This window comes from Ranitomeya imitator, chromosome 3 (genome assembly GCF_032444005.1).
Source record: "Ranitomeya imitator isolate aRanImi1 chromosome 3, aRanImi1.pri, whole genome shotgun sequence".
NCBI classification, from domain to species: domain Eukaryota; kingdom Metazoa; phylum Chordata; class Amphibia; order Anura; family Dendrobatidae; genus Ranitomeya; species Ranitomeya imitator.
Window position 1 is genome coordinate 669,987,964 of NC_091284.1, and position 27,518 is coordinate 670,015,481.

The window sequence follows — 27,518 nt, forward strand, 5'->3', positions numbered from 1 at the left end:
TGCACAGTCTCTCATTTAATTACCCCCATGCCCAGCCCATCAGTTTATCCCCAAATCTACACCGCTCCGCAATTTATTCCCTTCCATATGCATGGTCGTTCATTTTATTCCCAGCCATCAGCGCAGCCCCTCATTTTATTCAACCCTCTGCACAGTCCCTCATTTCATTCCCCCCATTAGCACAGCCTCTCATTTTATCCTCCCCATCAGCCTAGCCCCTTATTTTATTCTCCCCATCAGCACAGACCCTCCCCTGATCTTATGCCCCCTCTCTCTGCACAGTGCCTCATTTTATGCCCCCTGCACAGTAATAGAAGAATTAAATTTAAAAAAGTTTATACTCACGTAATCCAGGCTCCGTCTCCTCTTCTGTGAAGTGCTGCAGTGGCGCTGGATGGCACAATGACGTCACTCCATCGCACCATTCAATGTCTCCTGCATGGCGCAGGGCAGAAGTCGTCTGTGTCTTGCTGGAGATCCCGGCAGAGCAGGGGGCAGATTCCAGCTCCTAAGCTCCTGTCCCAGGCAGAGCACACAGCATTTGCATTTGCGTTTCATAGACGTGAATACAATTGAGAGAATGGAGGGAGCAACAGAGTCAGGTGAGCACTGTCAATAACTAACACTGCTTTCCTGTGTGCCCGCTCTCCGGCCATCACTGTGCTGAATACCTGTGGCCGGAGAAACTCGCCAGGCAGCTGCAGGCATTCAGTAAATGTCTTTGCCTCAACAATATCTTCCTGTCTGATCTTTTACTGGTCTATATGAGCTTCTTTCACAGTTTCTATAATTCTGAGGATTCATTATAAATTTTTATGGTTTATTTATTATGCTTAATTATTTAGCACCATCATATTCAGCAGCGCCTTACAGGCATCATCGCTGTTCCAATTGGGGGCTCATAATCTAAATTCCCTATCATTATGCATTTTGGTTTGTAACTGGTGCTCCGGGATGAAACTCACGCAAACATGTACAAACTCCTTACAGATGTTGACCTTGGTGGGATTTGCACCCAGGACCACATCGCTGTAAGTGCTAACCACTGAGGCACTGTGCCACCTTCAATCTCTTTACAACCATTGCTCCCATAACGCCATATACAAATTCATCAATAAGTGACCCAGCCTTTTGCTCACTTACTAGGTTCAAATTCATTAATCATTACTATTCTGTTGAATTTTCCATGTGTATCTGCAAAATTTCTGCCAGGTTTATTTTTTTTTTAAATTTTGCCTCCAAAATCTGACATTACATCCAAACTCGCCTCTTCACAACCGCACATGCATCTTCCATTCTACCATGATCACTTATGATATAGTAACCAGCCCAGCCATCCGAAGCCAATGCCTTTTTTCCTTACCCATGATATGTAGTGTCCTTCTTTGCTTGGGAACAGTTCTGTGTATTCTTTATTAGAATTTATTCTTAGACTTTTTTATATGTTGTTTCTTTTTATGTAAGGGCCAGTAATAATGGCTGTTAGTAGAGCTGGTTCATTGGAGTGAAACATGCGCTTTCATATAGAGGAACATATTACATTCAATGGAGCAAAAATTGCATTTGAATCATTGCCTTGTGAATGGAAGATCCAGTAGAGCCTCCAGCAATGAAACCAATAGTCTCGGTGAGTGGCATCACAAGAGAAGCAAAAAAATAATTCTATGCCAGGGGCTGTGCTTTTATACAGTGGGAATAAAGCAGCACAATTTTTTTTTTTGTATCTGACTACAGAGCAAAAAGATTTTCTGCTAGTTACCATAAGACATTAATACAATTATTTGGCACTTAGACATCCATAGATCCATAATTTCAACCACATTGTAGCAGCGAGAGGTGGACCTGAAATGAGAGAGAAATTGAAGGAGGAGTAAATGCAAGAGAGGGAGGGAAGGAGTGATGGACAGAGAGACAGAATGCTATGCACACAGCGAAGAAGATCAACAGAGGATGAAAGTCTCCCTTTCCTCTAAAGAGAGATTTTGAGAGTGCAGCTTTGGGCTATATATGCCCCTTCTATGTCTTTTTCTGATTCCAGTGCCACATTTCTTCTGAATGAGGTAACCATTTGCTTTTCTTCATTGCCTTGAAGGGAAGGTTGAGGTTGATGTGTGTGAGGACTGAATGGGAAATCTATCTGTGGTGGTACAGAGATCTCTTTCGGGATGTGCACTGAGCCATATCAAGCATTGTGCTTTTTAAAAGGCTTTTTTCCATCTTGAGCTACATAAAGGAAAATTAAACAAGACAGGGCAAACAATGAGTAGGAAAGGCTAAAATAAAAGAGTATTCGAAAAAGCATTTTGTATGGAAACATCACCCTTCGGCAAACAGACCACTAGCTTCGCTTAGTAACCTCGATCGGGTTCACATCGATGTAATGGCAAAGCAATAAATTGCAAACAAGTGAAATTGTATTTTCTGGGTTGACAAATATAAAGCTACACCTTTAGTCATGAACGCCACTGAGAAGAATGATGCCATTCCAGGTATATGAGGTGTGAAGCCCACCACGTACACACAATAATACGCTATACATGACATATGTAGCTCAGATGAGAGAAATACACAGAGATGACACTGATGACGGAGAGATGTGACTAAATGAACTTGATTTAGTAGTAAGGACTGACAGGGAAAGATGGAAAATAATCAGGCTTGACTGACTCTGGAAGAGCTGGCATTGAAATAGTACAGAGCAACATTGAGGGGCAGCCTTAGCTGTTAAATGGTGAATTTCTTCGCCATGATGATGGGCACATTATCAGCCGGAGATTCTTGGGTGTTATATAATTAATGCCCCGTCTTTCGAGGTCTAGTCTCTGTCTTTTAAATGCCTGATATTAACACTTTTCTTTACCTTCATCCCTTGACATGACAGTCGACCAGCATCATGGCGTCGTGTTCAGCTGATCATTGGCAATGTGTCCCTGTTAAATGTATCCATTTTCTTATCACAACTTACAGTCAGAAGTACAAGGCCATAGCTGCAAAATCCTTTTTCTATAAAGGATTAAGCTAATCTTCAGTTTTAAAAATGTTCGTTTAATTACATATATTGATATTGGTAAAAATAGTGATCGATATCTGCGCAGCACCTGTAATTGGGAATATTGGGCAGCACGGTGGCTCAGTGGTTAGCACTTCAGCCTGACAGTGTTTGGGTCCTGGGTTCAAATCCCACCAAGGACAATATCTGCAAGGAGTTTGTATGTTCTCCCCGTATTTGCGTGGGTTTCCTCTGGGTTCTCTGGTTTCCTCCCACACTCCAAAAGACATATTGATAGGGAATTTAGATTGTGAGCCCTAATGGGGACAGTGCCAATAATGTTTGTAAAGTGCTGTGGAATTAATGTGGAGCTATATAAGTGATTAAAATAAATAAAACATAAATGGCCTTAAATGCGCCTACATAGAGTTGGGAGTACCAACCGAGCATGCCTCAAATTTTTTTACTGTAATGAACATTGATAGATTGTGAATATGAACTAAACCAAGACCTTATAGACTTTACATTTATCTCATACTTGCAACTGTAAAAAACAACAACACATCCATCAAGTTTAACCTAATATCTTGCAGAGAAAGGCAAAACAATCCCCCCCAGGCAACTGGGAACAATTTTGCTTTATAGGACAAAAAAAATCATCATGACCTCACAAGGGCAGTCCGATCAATTCAGTTCATATTACCCTTTAGTTATATTGATGGCTTACATTTTTATAGAAAAGCATTTTAGGAGAGGTTCTGTGATTTCTGCACATCATAGGATATTCTTAAGGTTTGAAATAAATCTAACTACTGGAATACGGTGGGTAATTTTCCCAAATGATAAAAAGTAGAAGAATTTGTATTTATTAGTAATAATATTTTCCAATGGTTTACTTTTCTGATTGTATGCACAAAAACTAGATACTTGAAGGAGACATTAAAGGAAACCTGTCAGCTGTTTTATGATGTCCAAACCATGGGCAACGAGAATCAGAGACCCGCTTCATTACCGCAACCATGTATGTTTCAGTGTGGGGGTGTTTCAGAAGAAACATAATTTAAAATGTGGATGATGTAGCTGCTCCCGTAGGTCCCTAAAGGCTTCTCCATGCCCCACTATCCCCTTGACTGACAGGTCTTTTCTTATGTGTGTGTGTGTGTATAGGCAGAGACCTCTTAGTCAAGCCTGGAATGGACACAGAAGGGAGAGGGCCCTGCCTGCGAGGGCTCACAGTCTACAAGGAATGGGTGAGGATACAGTAGGTGAGGGTAGAGCTGGTCGTGAAATGAGGGTTGCTGCAGATTGCAGGCTTGTTGGAAGAGGTAGGCCTTCAGGTTCCTTCTAAAGGTTTCCACGATAGGCAAGAGTTTGATATGTTGAGGTAGAGAGTTCCAGAGCAGGGAGGATGCACAGGAGAAATCTTGTATGTGATTATGGGAAGAGGAGATAAGAGGGGAGTAGAGTAAAGGTACCGTCACATTTAGCGATGCTGCAGCAATCTAGACAACAATCCCGATCGCTGCAGCGTCGCTGTGTGGTCGCTGGAGAGCTGTCACACAGACAGCTCTCCAGCGACCAACTATGCGAAGTCCCCTGGTAACCAGGGTAAACATCGGGTTACTAAGCGCAGGGCCGCGCTTAGTAACCCGATGTTTACCCTGGTTACCAGTGCTAATGTAAAAAGAAACAAACTCTACATACTTACATTCCGGTGTCTGTCCCCCGTCGCTGTGCTTTCCTGCACTGACTGTGAGCGCCAGCTGGCCGTAAAGCACAGCGGTGACGTCACCGCTGTAATCTGCTTTACGGCTGACCGGCGCTGACAGTGCAGGGAAGCAGAACGCCGAGGGACGCGACAGACACCGGAATGTAAGTATGAAGTGTTTTTTTTTTTTTACATTTACACTGGTAACCAGGGTAAACATCGGGTTACTAAGCGCGGCCCTGCGCTTAGTAACCCGATGTTTACCCTGGTTACCAGTGAAGACATTGCTGAATCGGTGTCACACACGCCGATTCAGCGATGTCTGCGGGAGATCCAGCGACTAAATAAAGTTCTGGACTTTCTGCTCCAACCAACGACATCACAGCAGGATCCAGATCGCTGCTGCATGTCAAACACAACGATATCGCTATCCAGGACGCTGCAACGTCACGGATCGCTAGCGATATCGTTGTGAAGTTGGTCAGTGTGAACGTACCTTAAGAGATTTTGTAAGGATCGGAGGTGGCAAGTACTTAAGTACAGGGAACCTAGGTCACAGATATATGGAGGAGACAGATTGAGGATGGCTTTATATGCCATGGTTAGGGATTTGAACTGGAGTCTCTGGGTAATGAGGAGCTATTGAATGGGTTGACAGAGAAGAGAGGCTGGGAAATAGCAGGGGGATACTGAATGGGAAACCACTGGGTAAATCTGACAGGGAGAAGGACTTGGGGATCCTAGTTAATGATAAACTTACCTGGAGCAGCCAGTGCCAGGCAGCAGCTGCCAAGGCAAACAGGATCATGGGGTGCATTAAAAGAGGTCTGGATACAAATGATGAGAGCATTATACTGCCTCTGTACAAATCCCTAGTTAGACCGCACATGGAGTACTGTGTCCAGTTTTGGTCACCGGTGCTCAGGAAGGATATAATGGAACTAGAGAGAGTACAAAGGAGGGCAACAAAATTAATAAAGGGGATGGGAGAACTACAATACCCAGATAGATTAGCGAAATTAGGATTATTTAGTCTAGAAAAAAGACGACTGAGGGGCGATCTAATAACCATGTATAAGTATATAAGGGGACAATACAAATATCTTGCTGAGGATCTGTTTATACCAAGGAAGGTGACGGGCACAAGGGGGCATTCTTTGCGTCTGGAGGAGAGAAGGTTTTTCCACCAACATAGAAGAGGATTCTTTACTGTTAGGGCAGTGAGAATCTGGAATTGCTTGCCTGAGGAGGTGGTGATGGCGAACTCAGTCGAGGGGTTCAAGAGAGGCCTGGATGTCTTCCTGGAGCAGAACAATATTGTATCATACAATTAGGTTCTGTAGAAGGACGTAGATCTGGGGATTTATTATGATGGAATATAGGCTGAACTGGATGGACAAATGTCTTTTTTCGGCCTTACTAACTATGTTACTATGTTACTATGTTACTATGTTAGGTGGATTAGTTGGGCAGCAGAGTTTAGCATAGATTTGATGGGTGCGAGATTGTTAGAGGGGAGGACACAATGCAGGAGGATGCAATAGCTGAGGTGGGAGATGATGAAAGCATGTGTAACAACTCTGCTGGCATCACGGCATGGCCTCTCATCTCTCACACTATCTTACCCACTGCTCAAGGCCATGATGTGGTTTCTCTTTCTTGCCAGCGCCATATTCTGTGCCTCTGCTCTCTGCATGCTTCCTGGCCGTGTGTATAGGGGGGCGGCGCCTGAACTCTCTGGTTCTTATAGGAATCAGGTGCACCTGTCTAATCTGTTCCTGACCAATTACCAAGAGGCCTCCAGTATTTAGTGCAGCTCCACCCAGTGGACAGGGCCTGTGCAATGTGTTAGCTCAGTTTGTGTTTTGCTTCTGAGTTCACCAGGCCTTGCTCTGTGTTACTCCCTCTCTAGTGGTCTTTCGCTGTGTTCTTGCCTTGATCTTGTTGTCCGTCCTCCAGGAGGCAGATTATCCTGGTCCCTGTGTCTTTGTCCCTGCGTCTTTGTTCTTGTCCCTTGCCTGAACATAGTCTTATCTCGGTCTCTTTGTCTGTGGCTTCCTTCCCTGCTGTGTCTTTCCTTGTGTTCTCAGTCTGCTTACACTCCGCACTCTTGCGGCTCTGCCTGCTCTGTACCTTTGTGGCTTTACCTCTGCTCCGCACTCCTGTGGTTCTGCTCCATTCTACTCTGCTCCGCTCCTGTTGCTGCAGTAATCTCTTGCGGTTCCGCTCTGCTTAGCTTCTGCAGAAACCTCTTGCTGCAGCTCCTCTCCACATTCCTTGTGGCTCCGCTCTGCTTAGCTTCTGCAGAAATCTCTTGCTGCAGCTCCTCTCTGCATTCCTTTGGGTTCTGCTCTGCTTAGCTTTTGTTGCTACACTATCTCTTGCTGCTCTTCCGCTTCTATCTGCAGCCTTGCACTTCTCTTCCTGTGTGAACAGGTCCCAACCTGTTCCTTCATTCTCCTTTCCTTCTGGCTTGTTTCCGTACCTGCATCTCCTGTGTGAACAGGTCCCAACCTGTTCCTTCATACTTCATTCCTTTCTGCTTGTTTTCTTATCTGCACCTCCAGTGTGAACAGGTCCCTACCTGTTTCTTCTTACTACATATCCATACCTGCACCTCCTGTGTGAACAGGTCCCTACCTGTTCCTTCATATACCACACCAACCAGTCTTGTTTTCCTGCCTTTCCTGCCAGTCCAGTGTTCCTGCCATGCCTGCCAGCCATGAGTTCTCTGCCATGCCTGCCAGCCCTGTATTCTCTGCCGTGCCTGCCAGCCCTGTGTTCTCTGCCATGCCTGCCAGCCCTGTGTTCTATGCCAGTCCTGCCTGATGCCCGCTCCTGTCCTATTGTGTCCTATTCTCAAAGTGGGATCAGCAGCCACAGGCAGATACCACCCTGGAGTTGCACCAGCCTGACCTCACCATCAGAGGCTCCAGTGAAAACCCAGGCATCTGTCATAGTCATGCCCCTTCCCGTTAGGGCGTGAGCGTGACAGCATGTACTAGTGCTTTTGCAGATTCTTGGTTAAGTAATGTCCAGGAACATTAAATATTTTTTATGTTGGAGTCAACAGAAAGTGCTTGGATATGTGGTTTGAAGGAGATATCAGAGTCAAGGGTTACCCCGAGGCAGCTTGACTGAGGAGAGTGAGTAACCATTGACTTTCATGGATAGGTCTGTTGGGTGGGTTGAGTGAGTAGGGGAAAGATGCTGAATTCTGTTTTATCTTTGTTACGAAATCCAGGATATGGCCAAGTGTGTGATGCCAAGAGATGAGAGAATCTGTAGTAGCAGAGAATGATGTGAGGGGGCAACCGATTTGAAAGCTGCAGCTGTTGTGGTAAAGCAGCAGCATCTGTATTGTGCAAGGCTAGTTTCACGCAAGCGTTTTGCTGAGCTGCGGAGGGCTGCGGACTTCCTCCATGAAGCCCCGCCCACGGCCGCACCTCCGCCACTCAACTCCGCCTACGTCCACATGTGGCCTGAGTACCTATCTTTAACATTAGGTATGTAGGTCGTGCGGATGTATGCAGATGCCTCCGCATGCGTCATTTTGATGATGCAGAGAAAAAAAGAAATTTAAACCTCTGCGTTCACGTGGGTCGCCGCATCGTCAAAACGTCACATGCAGAGGCATCTGCATGACCTGCATACGTAATTTTAAAGATAGGTACACAGGCCGCATGCGGACGTAGGTGGAGCCAAGCGGCGGAGGTGCAGCCGTGGGCGGTGCTTTACGGAGGAAGTCCGCAGCCCTCCGCAGCTCAGCAAAACGCTAGTGTGAAACTAGCCTAAGGGACATATGTCTGCAAGAAGGAGAAGGGATTCAGAGAGTGTATATCTATAATATAACGGTGGGAGCGTCACTCTGTCCGAAGCCTTTATAGACTGCGCAGGCGCAAGCGCCGGCGCAGTCTGGCCCCCACAGAGTGACGCTCCCAGGAGATCGCGGTATGCGTAAACACTGAACGCATACCGCGATCTCCACCGGAGAGTCAGGGACCGCCAGGAGGGTAAGTATATTCACCTTTCCCCGTTCCAGCGCTGCGTGCAGCTCTGTCTCCCGGCTCCTCTGCTGTGACAGTAAAGAGGGCGCGATGACGTGCTTAATGCGCGCTGGCGCCGCCCTCTGACTTACCAGTCACAGGCAGAGGAGCCGGAGTGTGTCTTCAAGAAACTGGCGCCGGAAAGCACGGACTGCGCAGGCGCCGATTCCTGCTGCCGGAATCGGCGCCTGCGCAGTCTGCGCTTTCTGGCGCCATTTTCTTGAAGACACACCTGCAGTGGAGCCGGACGATAGGTGAGTATGGTATTTTTTTTTTTTATATGGCAGCAGCGTACGGGGGCATACACATTGGAGCGTCTTATGGGGGGCATATCATACAATGGTGGCGCAGGATGGGAGCAGCACATGACAGAACGGGGGCAGGATGGCAGCAGCACATGACAGAACGGGCACAGGATGGCAGCAGCACATGACAGAACGGGCGCAGGATGGCAGCAGCACATGACAGAACGGGCGCAGGATGGCAGCAGCACATGACAGAACGGGCGCAGGATGGCAGTAGTACATGACAGAACGGGCGCAGGATGGCAGCAGCACATGACAGGACGGGCGCAGGATGGGAGCAGCACATGACAGAACGGGCGCAGGATGGGAACAGCACATGACAGAACGGACGCAGGATGGCAGCAGCACATGACAGAATGGGCGCAGGATGGGAGCAGCACATGACAGAACGGGCGCAGGATGGGAGCAGCACATGACAGAACGGGCGCAGGATGGGAGCAGCACATGACAGAACGGGCGCAGGATGGCAGCAGCACATGACAGAACGGGCGCAGGATGGGAGCAGCACATGACAGAACGGGGGCGCAGGATGGGAGCAGCACATGACAGAACGGGGGCGCAGGATGGGAGCAGCACATGACAGAACGGGGGCGCAGGATGGGAGCAGCACATGACAGGATGGGAGCAGCAAATGACAGAATGGAGGCGCAGGATGGGAGCAGCACATGACAGAACGGGGGCGCAGGATGGGAGCAGCACATGACGGTACGGGGGCGCAGGATGGGAGCAGCACATGACAGGATGGGGATGCAGGATGGAGCAGCACATGACAGAATGGGGGCGCAGGATGGAGCAGCACATGACAGAATGGGGGCACAGGATGGAGCAGCACATGTCAGGATGGGGATGCAGGATGGAGCAGCACATGACAGGATGGGGGCGCAGGATGGGAGCAGCACATGACAGGATGGGGACGCAGGATGGAGCAGCACATGACAGGATGGGGACGCAGGATGGAGCAGCACATACCAGGATGGAGACCATATACCAATATAAATGCTCGCCACCCGGGCGTAGAACGGGTTCAATAGCTAGTATATATATATATATATATATATATATATATATACAGTGGGGCAAAAAAGTATTTAGTCAGTCAGCAATAGTGCAAGTTCCACCACTTAAAAAGATGAGAGGCGTCTGTAATTTACATCATAGGTAGACCTCAACTATGGGAGACAAACTGAGAAAAAAAAATCCAGAAAATCACATTGTCTGTTTTTTAACATTTTATTTGCATATTATGGTGGAAAATAAGTATTTGGTCAGAAACAAAATTTAATCTCAATACTTTGTAATATATCCTTTGTTGGCAATGACAGAGGTCAAACGTTTTCTGTAAGTCTTCACAAGGTTGCCACACACTGTTGTTGGTATGTTGGCCCATTCCTCCATGCAGATCTCCTCTAGAGCAGTGATGTTTTTGGCTTTTCGCATGGCAACACGGACTTTCAACTCCCTCCAAAGGTTTTCTATAGGGTTGAGATCTGGAGACTGGCTAGGCCACTCCAGGACCTTGAAATGCTTCTTACGAAGCCACTCCTTCGTTGCCCTGGCGGTGTGCTTTGGATCATTGTCATGTTGAAAGACCCAGCCACGTTTCATCTTCAATGCCCTTGCTGATGGAAGGAGGTTTGCACTCAAAATCTCACGATACATGGCCCCATTCATTCTTTCATGTACCCGGATCAGTCGTCCTGGCCCCTTTGCAGAGAAACAGCCCCAAAGCATGATGTTTCCACCACCATGCTTTACAGTAGGTATGGTGTTTGATGGATGCAACTCAGTATTCTTTTTCCTCCAAACACGACAAGTTGTGTTTCTACCAAACAGTTCCAGTTTGGTTTCATCAGACCATAGGACATTCTCCCAAAACTCCTCTGGATCATCCAAATGCTCTCTAGCAAACTTCAGACGGGCCCGGACATGTACTGGCTTAAGCAGTGGGACACGTCTGGCACTGCAGGATCTGAGTCCATGGTGGCGTAGTGTGTTACTTATGGTAGGCCTTGTTACATTGGTCCCAGCTCTCTGCAGTTCATTCACTAGGTCCCCCCACGTGGTTCTGGGATTTTTGCTCACCGTTCTTGTGATCATTCTGACCCCACGGGGTGGGATTTTGCGTGGAGCCCCAGATCGAGGGAGATTATCAGTGGTCTTGTATGTCTTCCATTTTCTAATTATTGCTCCCACTGTTGATTTCTTCACTCCAAGCTGGTTGGCTATTGCAGATTCAGTCTTCCCAGCCTGGTGCAGGGATACAATTTTGTTTCTGGTGTCCTTTGACAGCTCTTTGGTCTTCACCATAGTGGAGTTTGGAGTCAGACTGTTTGAGGGTGTGCACAGGTGTCTTTTTATACTGATAACAAGTTTAAACAGGTGCCATTACTACAGGTAATGAGTGGAGGAAAGATGAGACTCTTAAAGAAGAAGTTACAGGTCTGTGAGAGCCAGAAATCTTGATTGTTTGTTTCTGACCAAATACTTATTTTCCACCATAATATGCAAATAAAATGTTAAAAAAACAGACAATGTGATTTTCTGGATTTTTTTTTCTCAGTATGTCTCCCATAGTTGAGGTCTACCTATGATGTAAATTACAGACGCCTCTCATCTTTTTAAGTGGTGGAACTTGCACTATTGCTGACTGACTAAATACTTTTTGCCCCACTGTATATATATATATTTGTATGTGTGTGTGTATATATAACTATACACAAGGATAGTAAACTAAAGACTCACACTCACATTAGACTTATCTGATGGTCTAATGTGTACGCTGGTGCCTGACTTATAGTCTCTAATAAACAGAAAACGGAGGGCACTACCTAACGAATGGGATCCACTTGTGGCATGTCAAACTACAAAGAAACATATAGAAGAGGACAGAAGCATGCCATACAAAAACAGGGATCACCTATTATATTATAGCACATGAAGCGACATTATGTGCTATAATGAAATTTGATATATTTTGTGATCCCTGTTTTCGTATGGCATGTTTCTGTCCTCTTAAATATGTGTATGACTTATAGACGCCTCTCCATTACTAACCCCTGAGCTTGATGTCAGTGGACATAAAACAGCTGTCATCAACCCCAAAACTATTACACCACTTGCTAATGCACCACGTCAAGTGGGAAGAGCCGAGGCTAAGTGCCAGAATTGGCTCATCTAATGAATGCACCATTTCTGGAGTGGCTGAGGACTTGTGTTTTTAGTCTGGGAGGGGGCCAATATCCATGGCCCCTCCTCAGCCTAATAATATCAGCCCATAGCTGTCTGCTTAGCCTTTGCTGGTTATTGAATATAGGGGAACCCCATGTCATTTTTTGGGAGCTCCCCCTATTTTAATAACCAGTACAGGCTATGCAGACAGCTGTGAGCTGATATTAATGGGCTGGGAACCTTTATGGATATTGGCCCCTTCCCAGAATTATAACACCAGCCCCCAGCTGTACGATTTACCTCTGCTGGTTAGTAAAATTAAGGGGGACACCACGCCATTTTTTTCTTTTAACGGCTAAATATATGTACAGTAAAATACACACCCTCTGCACTAGTTATCTGGCATAGTTATTAATATGGACAGGCGCCAGCTGGTGAATACTCTCATCAGAGTCACCTGCTCTCGCTGCTATCAGCGAGACCAAGCGCACGCTGATGAGAGTAGTACTCATGAACTGACCTAACCGGATGTAACCTTTTCACTGCCGGTCACAGCTGCTGGCTCACATGCTGTCATATGTGTGACAGCGCGGGAATCACAGTGCTGTGATTGGCGGCAACCTGTGTGACAGCTGATGTTTCCTGCACTGTCACACTAATGACGGTATGGAAACCACCAGACGTTTATTCCTTTGAATGGGGTCCAGGTTCAGGTACCGTTCTGGTACCTGAACCAAAGTTCTATTTAAAGTTTGGCTAAACCCGAGGGACTCAAACATCCATGGGTCCGCCCATGCCTACTATTGATTTTTCAAATAAAAATTAAAATGACAGTAACTCTGTCATATACAATGACCAGGCAAAGCATTAAAACTACTGAAAGGTGAAGTCAATAACATTGATGATCCTGTGTGGTGGAATATATTAAACAGAAGGTGAACACTCAGTTCTTGACACTGATGTGTTGGAACCATGAAAAATTGTCAAGAATTTTAGCAACTTTGAGTAAGTCAAAACGTCTTCAAAATGACAGACCTTTGAGGTTTTTTCCAGCCAGTAGGCAATGGTTAGTATATAGCAAACTAGCTAATGAACCCGTTCTACGCCCGGGTGGTGAGCATTTATATTGGTATATGGTCTCCATCCTGGTATGTGCTGCTTCCTAATGCGCCCTAATCTTGTCATGTGCTGTGACCATCTTGCGCCCCCTTCCTGTCATGTGCAGCCCCCATCCTGTGCCTAATCCTGTTTTGTGCACCTCCATCTTGTCATGTGCTACTCTCTTCCTGTGCCCTCATCCTGTCATGTGCTCCCATCCTGCACCCCAATCCTGTCATGTGCTCCCATCCTGTGCCCCAATCCTGTCATGTGATGCTCTCATCCTGCGCCCCCATCCTGTCATGTGGTGCTCCCATCCTGCACCCCCATTCTGTCATGCGCTGCTCCCATCCTGCGCCCCCATTCTGGTATGTGCTGCCCCCATCCTGGTATGTGCTACTCCAATTCTGCGTCCCCCTCCTGTCATGTGGTGCTCACATCCGGTCATGTGGTGCTCCCATCCTGCACCCCTATCTTGTCATGTGCTGCTCCCATCCTACGCCCCCATTCTGTCATGTGCTGCTCCCATCCTGAGCCCCCATCTTGTCATGGGCTGCTCCCATGTTGCACGCCCATCCTGACATGTGCTGCTCCCTTCCTGCACCCCTATTCTGTCATGTGCTGCTCCCATCATGCGCCCCCATTCTGTCATGTGCTGCTCCCATCCTGCGCCCCCATTCTGGTATGTGCTGCCCCCATCCTGGTATGTGCTACTCCAATTCTGCGCCCCCATCCTGTCATGTGGTGCTCCCATCCTGCACCCCCATTTTGTCATGTGCTGCTCCCATCCTGCACCCCCATTCTGTCATGTGCTGCTCCCATCCTGAGCCCCCATCTTGTTATGTGCTGCTCCCATCCTGCACTCCCATCCTTTCATGTGCTGCTCCCATCATGTGCTGCTCCCATCCTGCGCCCCATCCTGACATGTACTGCTCCCTTCCTGCACCCCCTTTCTGTCATGTGCTGCTCCCATCCTGCGCCCCCATTCTGTCATGTGCTACTCCCATCCTGCGCCCCCATTCTGGTATGTGCTGCCCCCATCCTGGTATGTGCTACTCCAATTCTGCGCCCCCTTCCTGTCATGTGCTGGTCCCATCCTGCATGCCCAACCTGTCATGTGCTGCTCCCATCCTGCGCCCCCATTCTGTCATGTGCTGCTCCCATCCTTCGCCCCCATCTTGTCATGTGCTGCTTCCATCCTGTACTCCCATCCTTTCATGTGCTGCTCCCATTATGTGCTGCTCCCATCCTGCGCCCCCATTCTGTCATGTGCTGCTCCCATCCTGCGCCCCCATCTTGTCATGTGCTGCTCCGATCCTGCACCCCCATCCTGTATTGTGCTGCTCCCATCCTGCACCCCCATTCTGCCATGTGCTGCTCCCATCCTGTGCCCCCATTCTGTCATGTGCTGCACCCATTCTGCACCCCCATTCTGTCATGTGCTGCTCCCATCCTGCGCCTCCATTTTGTCATGTGCAGTAAAAAGTCACTGGCTTGTGGCGCTGATGTATTTTCTATATATATTCAGTAGAAAGTGGCTGGATTGCTCCGCTGACGTATTTTATATATAGATTCAGTATAAAAATGGCGCCAGAAAGTGTGGACTGCGCAAGCCAGCCCTCCTGGGCCACAATCCTCATCCCCAAATGTGTAACTCTGTGGGGTCCAGACTGCGCAGGCGCGTCGCGCTTGTGCAGTCTATAGAGGCTTCGGACAGAGTGACGCTCCTAGCATTATATTATAGGTGTCGTCAAAGGAAGGACAATCACAACCAAAAACAAGGCTAATTGATTGCACATTGGAAGTGAAGGCTGACCATCTCACCAAAGAGCTATTTTTGCACCAATTAATGAAAAAGTGAAAGTTAGGTAAGATAGAAAAATATTAGAAAATATAGTACATCACAGCTTCATACCGTTTGGGCTTCACAGCTGCAGACTGGTCTTGTCAAAGTGCTTATGATGATCCCTGTAAACCGCAAAAGTGTCTACAGTGGGAATGTGATGAGCAGAACTAGACCATGAAGTAGAGCAATGGTAGAATGTTGCCTGGACTGATGAATTCTGTTATCTTTTACATTATGTGGATATTGCTTATCAGGAGAAGAGATGTAACCAGGATGCAGTAAAAGATGAACGCAAGCCAGAGGAGGCAATGTGATGCTTTGGCCAATGTTCTGCTAGGGAACCTCGGGTTTTTGCCTTTTTGTGGATGTTAATTTGATCACCTACCTTAACATTGCTTTAGAATAAATACGTTCCTACTTGGCAGTGGTATTCCCTCATGGCAATGGTCTCTTTCAGCAAAATAATACCTCATGTAAAACTGCAAAAAATGGTCAGGAATGGTTGTTTTATTGATGTGGCTGAATGGCGTAAAATCTATATAATTTATTAATTTTTTTAAATTAATTAAACTTTTAACTTTCCCAACCAAGTATTATGTAAAGAAAAAAATGCAAAAGGAAAGGTTCTCTGCTATGTATTTACAGGGCAGTACTGCTGAAAGATGGCGGATTTAGTCTTTGCTTCCAAGGATAGCCCTAACTGTAAATGTATCCCTTATGTAAGGCAAATAGTCCATGCAAATTGAGACAGATGGTTTGTGTACGGTATTCCCCGAGAAGGAAAACAGTTGTGGCACTGTAGCTTTGGGATTTCTGACTATGACTCATTTGAGAATTTTTCTAGGTAATGTACAATATTAATATTTTTCTGAAGTAGCTGATGAAAACACATGTTCCTACTTGCATGTAGAAAACTTTGGGGAAAATTTACTAAAATGGAAAAGTATAAGAATGTATGTATTTTGGTTGCAGCAAAATTCCACTATAACTCATATAAATCACTTCTATGTGACCCTAAATCTTGGCACATTCTCTCATTTGTGACCCTCTGATCATAATGCTGCTTGTGGTTTTGTCATTTTAAACTATTTGGTTCTGGATCAAAATAACAACTGGAAATATAATTTTGAGTCTGTATGTTTGTCAGATTCCCCCCTTTTACACTAATTCTATGCAGTGTTAATGACAAGCAGCTAACAGTAAAACAGAACATTTATTTTGCAATTTTTCCACTTTTTGGTGTAAACCAGGTCTCCAAAACTGGTAATTTGCAATAAATTACAAAGAGCTGCCACTTTTGCAAAAATGTTTATTTTTGTACAATGCTAGCCGAAAGTTTACCAAGCCGTCATTGTGTACTAGAAGGAACTTTGCCACAAACTTTTAGACAGATTTAATAAGATCGCGCCAGAAAATCCATGTCTGCACTTGCTTATATGAGATATACATTTCAGTTTCTGAATTAAATGCGCCAAATTTATTAAATGGCATGTTTTTAAATACATTTTGTACAATTTACTCAAATTGCATTTTTTTAGCCTGATATATAAAGCAAAATTGCTTAATAAATCTCTCCCTATAGGTGTGATAAAGATAAGACGCATAGTGTGGAAAAAAGAAGTAGAACACTTACTTATTTTTTGTGTGATTTTTACATGCCACTTTTTAAGCTATTGTTCCCTATAGTAATGGCAACATGCCCAGATTATAAGTAGTATGTTCCACTTTTCAGGGACCCCAATAGGTATTATGTAAATATGAATACTGTGTTTTCAAGTAATTTTGAGTCACATTTCACACGCAGCTTATAATACTTTTGCTTTTATGGCCATTTCTTTGATATTTTTAACAATTTCTTTTGATTAAATACTGAATGTGTGAACGTGGCCTAAAAATATAGGGAAAATGCAAATGAAAGAGCAAAAAAACATCAAAAACAAATGTAAAAGAGCGCTAACAAAAATTTTTTTAAACACATGGCACTTGTTTCTTAAAAAAATATATATTTGTGCAATCACATTTCACCTTTAAAAACAACTGTAACATGTATGCCTTTCCCTGTTCCTTTTGCTCCTGCTTTGGTCGCTTGGTGGCGCCGTGCCTTTGTTGTGTGAGATTTGTGACAGCATCGGTCCTGTTTAATTCCTTGGACTTTTGGTGTCACTAGATCAGGAAGTTATATGGGGTTAATTGTCTTGTTTATGGTTACCTTTTTTTAGAGTGTTGGATGGGGCTGCCCTCTATTTTAAACCCTTGGGTCACTGACACTGCTGTTAGCTACCTGACTTGTGCTCTTCTCCTTGCTTGTTGTGGTTTCTTGATTCCTCATGTTTTTTTTTTTTACCTCAGCTTGAATTTTGACGATCCTCTTGTTTTACGATTCTCTTCCCGATGTGAACTTTTGACTCTGACTTTGATTGACTGCCTTTGGTTCCCTCTTCCGGACGGCACACTTTCTGTGGAAGCATCTACTGGACCACATTGTAAGACCAGATCCCTGTACAAGGATACATTCAGAATGGCTAGTGCCAAGTCTGTCCAAGGCAGCATTTTTGAGCCTGTGGTCTCTGACAGTCATAACCCAACCATGGCAATTGACAATAAAACACTGCGGCTTTGCTACATATTTTTGACAGTACAATTCCATACCTGTCCATGTGAATGAACCAAAATGAAGGGTGTTCACAGTCTACAGGCTTCAGAACGTGCCAAAGCACGAGGACTAAATGGTTTCCTAGTATGGAGTCACATGGCCTCTACTGGTTGTTATGAGTGCCCTACACACATAGAGATTATAATGGAGTATACCCCATGTTTGTACACTTTTAATTACACAGAATTTGCATGAAAACATCTGCAAATGCATATGAAAATAGAAATTCCAGTAGAGTGGTCATGTACCGCTATGGGGGCTTTACACGTGCACACATGAACAATAAATCTATGTTTTAAAATGGGAGTAAAGAAGGGGACTGCAATGGTTGCAGTTCCATCTACCACCTGAAGTGGCACAGTGGTGCATAAAAGGACAATTGTACTATGACAAACACATGGTGCCCTATTACAGATGTTGCATCAGGGCCCAGGTCATATGCACAGGACCTATACAGTATGTGGGCACTTTGTGTGGAAGGACTTGGTTTCTCCAACACTGGCTGAATATGGCGCACATGGGTATGTTTCACTACTGCACCTCAAAAACGTGGGTTTGAGGGTTATCTAAGTTTAATTCAATAATACTGTTGGGTACTCTGGAGTTGTGGCTTAAGGGAAGAGACAGACTGCCGTATTTCTCGGGCGAGAATCGCATCGTAAACCTTGTACTGGCTGTTGGCTCTCCTGACCTGAGCTTGACAGTTGCATAGTAATCCATCACGCTGTCTCGCTCCGGTCAGGAGAGGTGTCGGGACACTCGGTGCAGTGTGATGCGATTCTCGCAGGAGAAATACGGCAGTCTGTCTCTTCCCTTAATGTGACCCTAATACTAGCCTCAAGTTTTTACTGTACTTGAAATAAAGTGCATTTTATTATGGTACCTAGGGATGATCGAATAGCTTCGGATAAGTGCTTATCCGAATAGCTATAGAGCTTACCGAATAGCTGCATCGGGAACCCGGATACCTGGAGTGCTCCCGATAATCAGCTGTTCTGCGGCTGTGTCACAGTCACAACACATGCATGGAGAGTCCGTGTGTTGGGTTATCCATGCATGTGCTCCAGGTATCTGGGTTTCCGAGGCAGCTATTCAGTAAGCGCTATAGCTACTTGGATAAGCTCTTATCCAGAGCTATTCGATCATCCCTAGTGGTAACTAACCAGGGTTTTCATGCTCTGCAGGTTACAGCTTTTAACATTTTAAATTAGAAAAAATAATCTAGCCCTTTAATGTAGGCAGAAAGAGATGTGTTTGGGAATCCTCTTTACATAACGATCAGTGTCAGTCATAAGCAGCTTAATTAGCTGGCTTCTCACACTGTGCAGCTGCAAAGCAGTAATTTATGGCAAGCTTCAATTACATTTTATTTTTTATTGTTGCTGCCAGTTCTGCATACAAATAAGTTGTCACTGGAAACTGTTACATTTGTGATTTGCAATCAGAATTTGCAGTAGAACATCGCTTCAGGAATAACTTGACTTGATGTTTTGGCGTCTTCATTTCTTCCGGTTTAAAAATCTGCTTCGTTCTTGCAAGAGACTGCATTCTCCAGATTTGGTTTCAGCTTATAGCAACACAACAATGAGACAAGTCAAATATTTCTTTTAAAAGTCTGAGAAATTAACTTCTGCATAAGGCATTTATTTAGATATACAGTAAGCACTTGAATTGAGGGAAATGTAATGCATATCAGCCAGGCCATCAATCTCTGGGCATTGTCCTATTAGGATGAGAATGAAGATGCTTTCAGATGCTCTGTATATGGACTATAATGCATGGACTGGCCAGGGGTTTTCTGGCCCGAACTAACAGCCTCGTATAGGTCTATGAGGCCAATACTCAGGTCAGGAGACTGGGACCAGTCCGTGCATTGCAGTCTCTATAAGGAGATTGAAATAGGCTCATCAGCCTTAGGGATGGTTCAGACGACCATATAAAATGGATGCGTGCTCTCCGAGAAAAAATTGGGACAGCACATTGACCAATGTACCGAGTGTCCATGTGAAAGAAATGGCAACATGCACTATTTAATTTTCCAGAACTCAGATGACACTCGCCTATGCAAATCTATCAGATCTCATACAGATTATCCGTATTGCATCATATTTTTCGGATACATTGAATGTTGTTCTATAAATGAGGATTTCACCAGGATGAAAATGCTGACATAAGGATGGCACACAGATGGAATAGATGACAATACAGATAAAAATTGTCTGAGTTTTGTGGATGAAAATTGGACGATTTTCATAAACTCGTCTGACCATGGACTTATAGGGAGAGCTGAGCCTTTATTCTAATACAGAGATGGACAATTCATTTTTATGAGGGGCCACATAAGAGACCGTGACTGTTGTGGAGAGCTGAACCAATAGGCTGAAATGAATTCTGTTCAATATTAATATTAACATTACAACTATGTTATATTTATTTTATCACTTGATATTGAGCAGGATTAAGTAAGCTGACATCCCCCTATATACAGTATTAGTCCGCACACAGCCCCTATATACCATATCAGCCCACACACAGCCCCTGTATATCATAAGAACCCAAACACAGCTCCCTATATACAGTATGAGCCCCCACATAGCCCCTCTATATATGGTATGAACCCCCACATAACCTCTCTATATACAGTATGAGACCCACACATAACCTCTGTATACAGTATGAGCCACACATAGCTCCCTATACAGTATGAGCCCCCACATAGACCCCAATAAACATTATGAGCCCCCACATAACCACCTATATACAGTACAAGCCCCACATAGACCCTCTATATACAGTATGAGTTACAGCATAGCCCCTATATACAGTATGAGCCCCACATAGCCTCCTATATACAGTATGAGCCCTCACATAGCCTCCTATATACAGTATGAGCCCTCACATGGCTTCCTATATAAAGTATGAGCCCTCACATAGCCTCCCTATATACAGTATCAGCCCCTACATAGCTTCCTATATACAGTGTGAGTCCTCATATAGCCTCCTATATACAGTTTCTGTCCTCACATAGCCTCCTACATACAATGTGAGCCCCCCAAATAGCGTTCCCTATATACAACATGAGCCCCACATCGTGACTGCTGATTGGTGCACGATGGAACCGGCGGTACCATTCTCCACCAGTGTATTCACTGTTGTTTGCATCTCCAGGATGCGGATAGAAGTGACAGCGGACAGCGATTGACGGTGGGCGTGGGGTGGCATGATGCGACCCATGGGCCACTGTTTCAACTCTTTAGCTGTCCTGGTCATTGGGCTGGTCTGGGACAGTTAGAGGGCCGGATGTGGCTGCAGTTTACCCAGCTCTGCTCTGATATGCGGTTATGTCATCAAGATCTAAGTAAAGAACAGACCTTTTATGAACTTTGTGCAGCCTCTACCCCTCCAGTGAACTATTGAGACTGTGCATAAACTTATTCATGTCATTGAATTGTTTAAAAGATGTAATCATTGATAAGTAAATTTCCTTTGTCATTATCCAGTATCCGGTAACTGGTTACTGTATGGACACAACTTTTGAAAGAGTTTCTTCATTATTGCCACTTCCAGATACAGAGCCAAATAAAACTATTGAATCTCTGTTAACCTTCGTCAGGCTGCATAATTTTACAACAGGCTGCAGAGGTACAATTGTACCTTCATATATATTTTATTGAAATTTGGCCAATATACTCTGGACCAAAACTGCAGAGATGTCACGAAATTTCAGCCCTCTATGGCTTTTCGAAAAAAAAAGTTATTGCAATTTTAAAACGGAATAGTTACAATTGTACCTACTCAGCCGGACGAAGGTTAAATAGAATGGAACATAAATATCTATTTCTTAGGCTAGGATCCCACTAGTGTATATTCTCCAATCCGAGAGTATTAGGATATTTGTGCAAATCACACTCTGATCAAACTCTGATAAGTGGTTATTCAAAGTGCGAGCACAGTGTGCTCTGATTTTCTCGGATGAGGAGATGAAAAAAAAAATATTTCCATCTTCTCTATTCTGTCAGTCTGTGGAAATCGGACTGCACTCATACGTCATCAGAGTGCAGTTCGATGGTTTCCATGGACTCTTTGACTTGCACGCCCTATTGCAATCGGAATATCAAACTTGGTCATGTATTGGTCCGGGTGTGATCCGATGTGTTGTTGGTTCATATTTGGACGGAAAATACGGCCCTGTGCACAAGCCCTTACAGTCCTGATCCACTGCAGACTCTCCATTGCTAAATCTGAAGCAGCCAAATATGCAACAAATTGTGCAAATTGTGGAAATGATGTGGATTCACTTCAGAATAGAGAAATAGTAACTGATAAGCTGTGGATTTCCAGCTCACATTGCTGGTCAGTGTCTGCATGTGCAGCAGATGTTTCGCTATGAAAATCAGGATGGAAAATTTGCTTTGTATCTGCGCAATCAAACTAACCTCTATACCCCCAAGGGTGGTTTGCACGTTAATGACCGGGCCAATTTTTACAATTCTGACCACTGTCCCTTTATGAGGTTATAACTCTGGAACGCTTCTACGGATCCCAGTGATTCTGACACTGTTTTCTCATGACATATTGTACTTCATGATAGTGGTAAAAATTATTTGATAGTACCTGCATTTATTTGTGAAAAAAACGGAAATTTGGCGAAAATTATGAAAATTTTCCAAAGTTGTTGTACAATTTGTCCTGAGTACGCTAATACCCCATATGTGGGGGTAAACCACTGTTTGGGTGCGTGGGAGAGCTCGGAAGGGAAGGAGCGCCGTTTGACTTTTCAATGCAAAATTGACTGGAATTGAGATGAGACGCCATGTTGCGTTTGGAGAGCCACTGATGTGCCTAAACATTGAAACCCCCCACAAGTGACACCATTTTGGAAAGTAGACCCCCTAAGGAACTTATCTAGAGGTGTGGTGAGCATTTTGACCCACCAAGTGCTTCACAGAAGTTTATAATGCAGAACCGTAAAAATAAAAAATCATATTTTTTCACAAAAATTATCTTTTCGTCCCCAATTTTTTATTTTCCCAAAGGTAAGAGTAGAAATTGGACCCCAAAAGTTGTTGTACAATTTGTCCTGAGTACGCTGATACCCCATATGTGGGGGTAAACCACTGTTTGGGTGCATGGGAGAGCTCGGAAGGGAAGGAGCGCCGTTTGACTTTTCAATGCAAAATTGACAGGAATTGAGATGGGACGCCATGTTGCATTTGGAGAGCCACTGATGTGCCTAAACATTGAAACCCCCCACAAGTGACACCATTTTGGAAAGTAGACCCCCTAAGGAACTTATCTAGATGTGTTTTGAGCGCTTTGACCCACCAAGGGCTTCACAGAAGTTTATAATGCAGAGCCGTAAAAATAAAACAAAAATTTTTTCCCACAAAAATTATTTTTTTAGCCCCTAGTTTTGCATTTTCTCGAGGGTAACAGGAGAAATTGGACCCCAAAATTTGTTGCCCATTTTGTCCTGAGTGCGATGATACACCATATGTGGGGGAAACCACTGTTTGGGCGCATGGGAGGGCTCGGAAGGGAAGGAGTGCCATTTGGAATGCAGACTTAGATGGAATGGTCTGCAGGTGTCACATTGCGTTTGCAGAGCCCCTAATGTACCTAAACAGTAGAAACCCCCCACAAGTGACACTATTTTGGAAAGTAGACCCCCTAAGGAACTTATCTAGATGTGTGGTGAGCGCTTTGACCCACCAAGGGCTTCACAGAAGTTTATAATGCAGAGCCGTAAAAATAAAACAAAATTTTTTTCCCACAAAAATTATTTTTTTAGCCCCCAGTTGTGCATTTTCCCGAGGGTAACAGGAGAAATTGGACCCCAAAATTTGTTGTCCAATTTGTCCTGAGTGCGCTGATACCCCATATGTGGGGGGGGGGAACCACCTTTTGGGCGCATGGGAGGGCTCGGAAGGGAAGGAGCTCCATTTGGAATGCAGACTTGGATGGAATGGTCTGCAGGTGTCACATTGCGTTTGCAGAGCCCCTAATGTACCTAAACAGTAGAAACCCCCACAAGTGACACCATTTTGGAAACTAGACCCCCTAAGGAACTTATCTAGATGTGTTGTGAGAGCTTTGAACCCTCAAGTGTTTCACTACAGTTTGTAACGCAGAGCCGTGAAAATAAAAAAAAAACCTTTCCCCCCAAAATTATTTTTTAGCCCCCAGTTTTGTATTTTCCCGGGGGTAAGAGGAGAAATTCGACCCCAAAAGTTGTTGTCCTATTTGTCCTGAGTACGCTGATACTGCATATGTTGGGGTAAACCCCTGTTTGGGCGCACGGGAGAGCTCGGAAGGGAAGGAGCACTGTTTTACTTTTTCAACGCAGAATTGGCTGGAATTGAGATCGGACGCCATGTCGCGTTTGGAGAGCCCCTGATGTGCCTAAACAGTGGAAACCCCCCAATTATAACTGAAACCCTAATCCAAACACACCCCTAACCCTAATCCCAACAGTAACCCTAACCACACCCCTAACCCTAATCCCAACCCTATTCCCAACTGTAAATGTAATCTAAACCCTAACCGTATCTTTAGCCCCAACCCTAACCCTAACCCTAACTTTAGCCCCAACCCTAACTGTAGCCCTAACCCTAATCCTAGCCCTAACCCTGGCCCTAACCCTAGCCCTAACCCTAACCCTAGCCCTAACCCTAGCCCTAGCCCTAACCCTAGCCCTAACCCTAGCCCTAGCCCTAACCCTAACCCTAGCCCTAACCCTAGCCCTAGCCTTAACCCTAACCCTAGCCCTAACCCTAGCCCTAACGGAAAAATGGAAATAAATACATTTTTTTAATTTTTCCCTTACTAAGGGGGTGATGAAGGGGGTTTGATTTACTTTTATAGCGGGTTTTTTAGCGGATTTTTATGATTGGCAGCCGTCACACACTGAAAGACGCTTTTTATTGCAAAAAATATTTTTTGCGTTACCACATTTTGAGAGCTATAATTTTTCTACATTTTGGTCCACAGAGTCATGTGAGGTCTTGTTTTTTGCGGGACAAGTTGACGTTTTTATTGGTAACATTTTCTGGCACGTGACATTTTTTGATCGCTTTTTATTACGATTTTTGTGATGCAGAATGACCAAAAACCAGCTATTCATGAATTTCTTTTGGGGGAGGCGTTTATACCGTTCCGCGTTTGGTAAAATTGATGAAGCAGCTTTATTCTTTGGGTCAGTACGATTACAGCGATATCTCACTTATATCATTTTTTTATGTTTTGGCACTTTTATACGATAAAAACTATTTTATAGAAAAAATAATTATTTTTGCATCGCTTTATTCTCAGGACTATAACTTTTTTAATTTTTTGCTGATGATGCTGTATAGTGGCTCGTTTTTTGCGGGACAAGATGATGCTTTCAGCGGTACCATGGTTATTTATATCTGTCTTTTTGATCGCGTGTTGTTCCACTTTTTGTTCGGCGGTATGATAATAAAGCGTTGTTTTTTGCCTCTTTTTTTTTTTCTTACGGTGTTTACTGAAGGGGTTAACTAGTGGGCCAGTTTTATAGGTCGGGCCATTACGGACGCGGCGATACCAAATATGTGTACTTTTATTGTTTTTTTTTTATTTAGATAAAGAAATGTATTTATGGGAATAGTATTTTTTTTCCATTATTTAGGAATATTTTTTTTTTTTTTTTTACACAGTTGGAAAATTTTTTTTTACTTTTTTACTTTGTCCCAGGGGGGGACATCACAGACCGGTGATCTGACAGTGTGCACAGCACTCTGTCAGATCACCGATCTGACTTACAGCACTGCAGGCTTCACAGTGCCTGCTCTGAGTAGGCTCTGTGAAGCCACCTCCCTCCCTGCAGGACCCGGATGCCGTGGCCATCTTGGATCCGGGCCTGGAGCAGGGAGGGAGGTACGGAGACCCTCGCAGCAACGCGATCACATCGCGTTGCTGCGGGGGGCTCAGGGAAGCCCGCAGGGAGTCCCCTCCCTGCGCGATGCTTCCCTGCACCGCCGGCACATCGTGATCATGTTTGATCGCGGTGTGCCGGGGGTTAATGTGCCGGGGGCGGTCCGTGACCGCTCCTGGCACATAGTGCCGGATGTCAGCTGTGATAGGCAGCTGACACCCAGCCGCGATCGGCCGCGCTCCCCCCGTGAGTGCGGCAGATCACGTATGACATACTATCCCATCGGTGGTCATAGGAGCCCACCCCACCTCGACGGGATAGTACGTCTGATGTCAGAAAGGGGCTAAGATGCAAGAGGTTTTCCCAAGAACAAAGCTGATTTTAATCAATATATCTTGGAATAATAATAATTCCCACAATTCGATGTGTGTAAAAAAAAATATTCCTGTGCTGAGATAATCTTATAAATGTGCCCCTGCTGTGTACTGTGTAATGGCTGTGTCTGATCATACCACATATTCTGGGCAGGGGAGGAAGAAAAAGAGATAGCATTTCCCTTTTTTATATGAAAATTAGTATTTTTTATCAGTGTGGTAAATCAGATTTTCAGCCAGGCCACCTTGGTTTGTGTGTCCATTTTTACCATCAATGTCACTTGCTTAAAAATTAAACAGTAAAAAATTAACAGGACTAGGATGAATGCAACATGGATGGCAAACATGTGCTCCCCGAGTATTGTACTCGATCCACGTAAAATCACAGACTTGTGAACAGCCCCATAGACAATAATGGGTTTGTGCCCTATGTGCGACAAGCATAGACAGAACACTTGCGTTAATCAGGTAGGTCTGAATTAGGCCTTAGTCTTGTATGGATTTACCATCACCAAACAACTTCACAAATCTTTTTTAGTATTTTTAAACCTTTAAACTGCATAGTGTATTTTTTGTGATTGCTTTTGTTAGCTTTTTTGTTACGTTTAACAAATATTTTCATTGATGGGATCTCTGAATTTCCAAGAGAATTATGTCATAAAATAAAACGCCACCACAAACCGCAAAACTAACATAAAAATGTCAAACACTAAGGGTATGTGCCGACATTCCGGAACAGGCAGCTGTTTGATGCATCGCGTGTTCACTGCAACCAAAGCGCTGCCATCTATTGAACGCAGGTGAGTCCACATGTGTACACTGAGCCGTGTGGAATCACCGTGTTCTATGAGCCTAAGTAACATCTTACAATAGCATTTTTGACTCAAAAAACAACTAAAGACAAAATGCAACAAAAAAACAAACAAACCAAAAGTGGTTGAATCGAACCTAAATGTGGTTCAGTTCATTGGCTATGCATAAAGAAATTCTTTCATATCAATCACTTCATACAAGGACAGCTAACTGTTCTCAAGATTATTCCCTTATTAAAGGGACACTGTCACCTGAATTTGGAGGGAACAATCTTCAGCCATGGAGGCGGGGTTTTCGGGTGTTTGATTCACCCTTTCCTTACCCGCTGGCTGCATGCTGGCTGCAATATTGGATTGAAGTTCATTCTCTGTCCTCCGATTGCCTTGCACAGGCGTGTACTATGGAGGACAGAGAATGAACTTCAATCCAATATTGCAGCCAGCATGCAGCCAGCGGGTAAGGAAAGGGTGAATCAAACACCCGAAAACCCCGCCTCCATGGCTGAAGATTGTTCCCTCCAAATTCAGGTGACAGTGTCCCTTTAACAGCTAGCTTGAAAGGAATGTGCAACAGTCACCCAGCATGGATCCAGCGTTACGTTCTGGTTATGTTTGCGCTCAGTAA

General features: G+C 44.7%; 1 protein-coding gene across 1 annotated transcript in view; it reads left to right on the top strand.

Moving 5' to 3' along the window:
- Nucleotides 1–1,876: 1,876 nt before the first annotated feature.
- The window catches only part of CACNB3 (calcium voltage-gated channel auxiliary subunit beta 3), a 236,927-nt gene continuing 211,285 nt past the window's right edge, over nt 1,877–27,518 (top strand). The window contains exon 1 of the mRNA XM_069758333.1: nt 1,877–2,060. Coding sequence (XP_069614434.1) covers nt 2,019–2,060 — 42 coding nt within the window. The 5' untranslated portion in view covers nt 1,877–2,018. The remainder of the gene's footprint in view (nt 2,061–27,518) is intronic.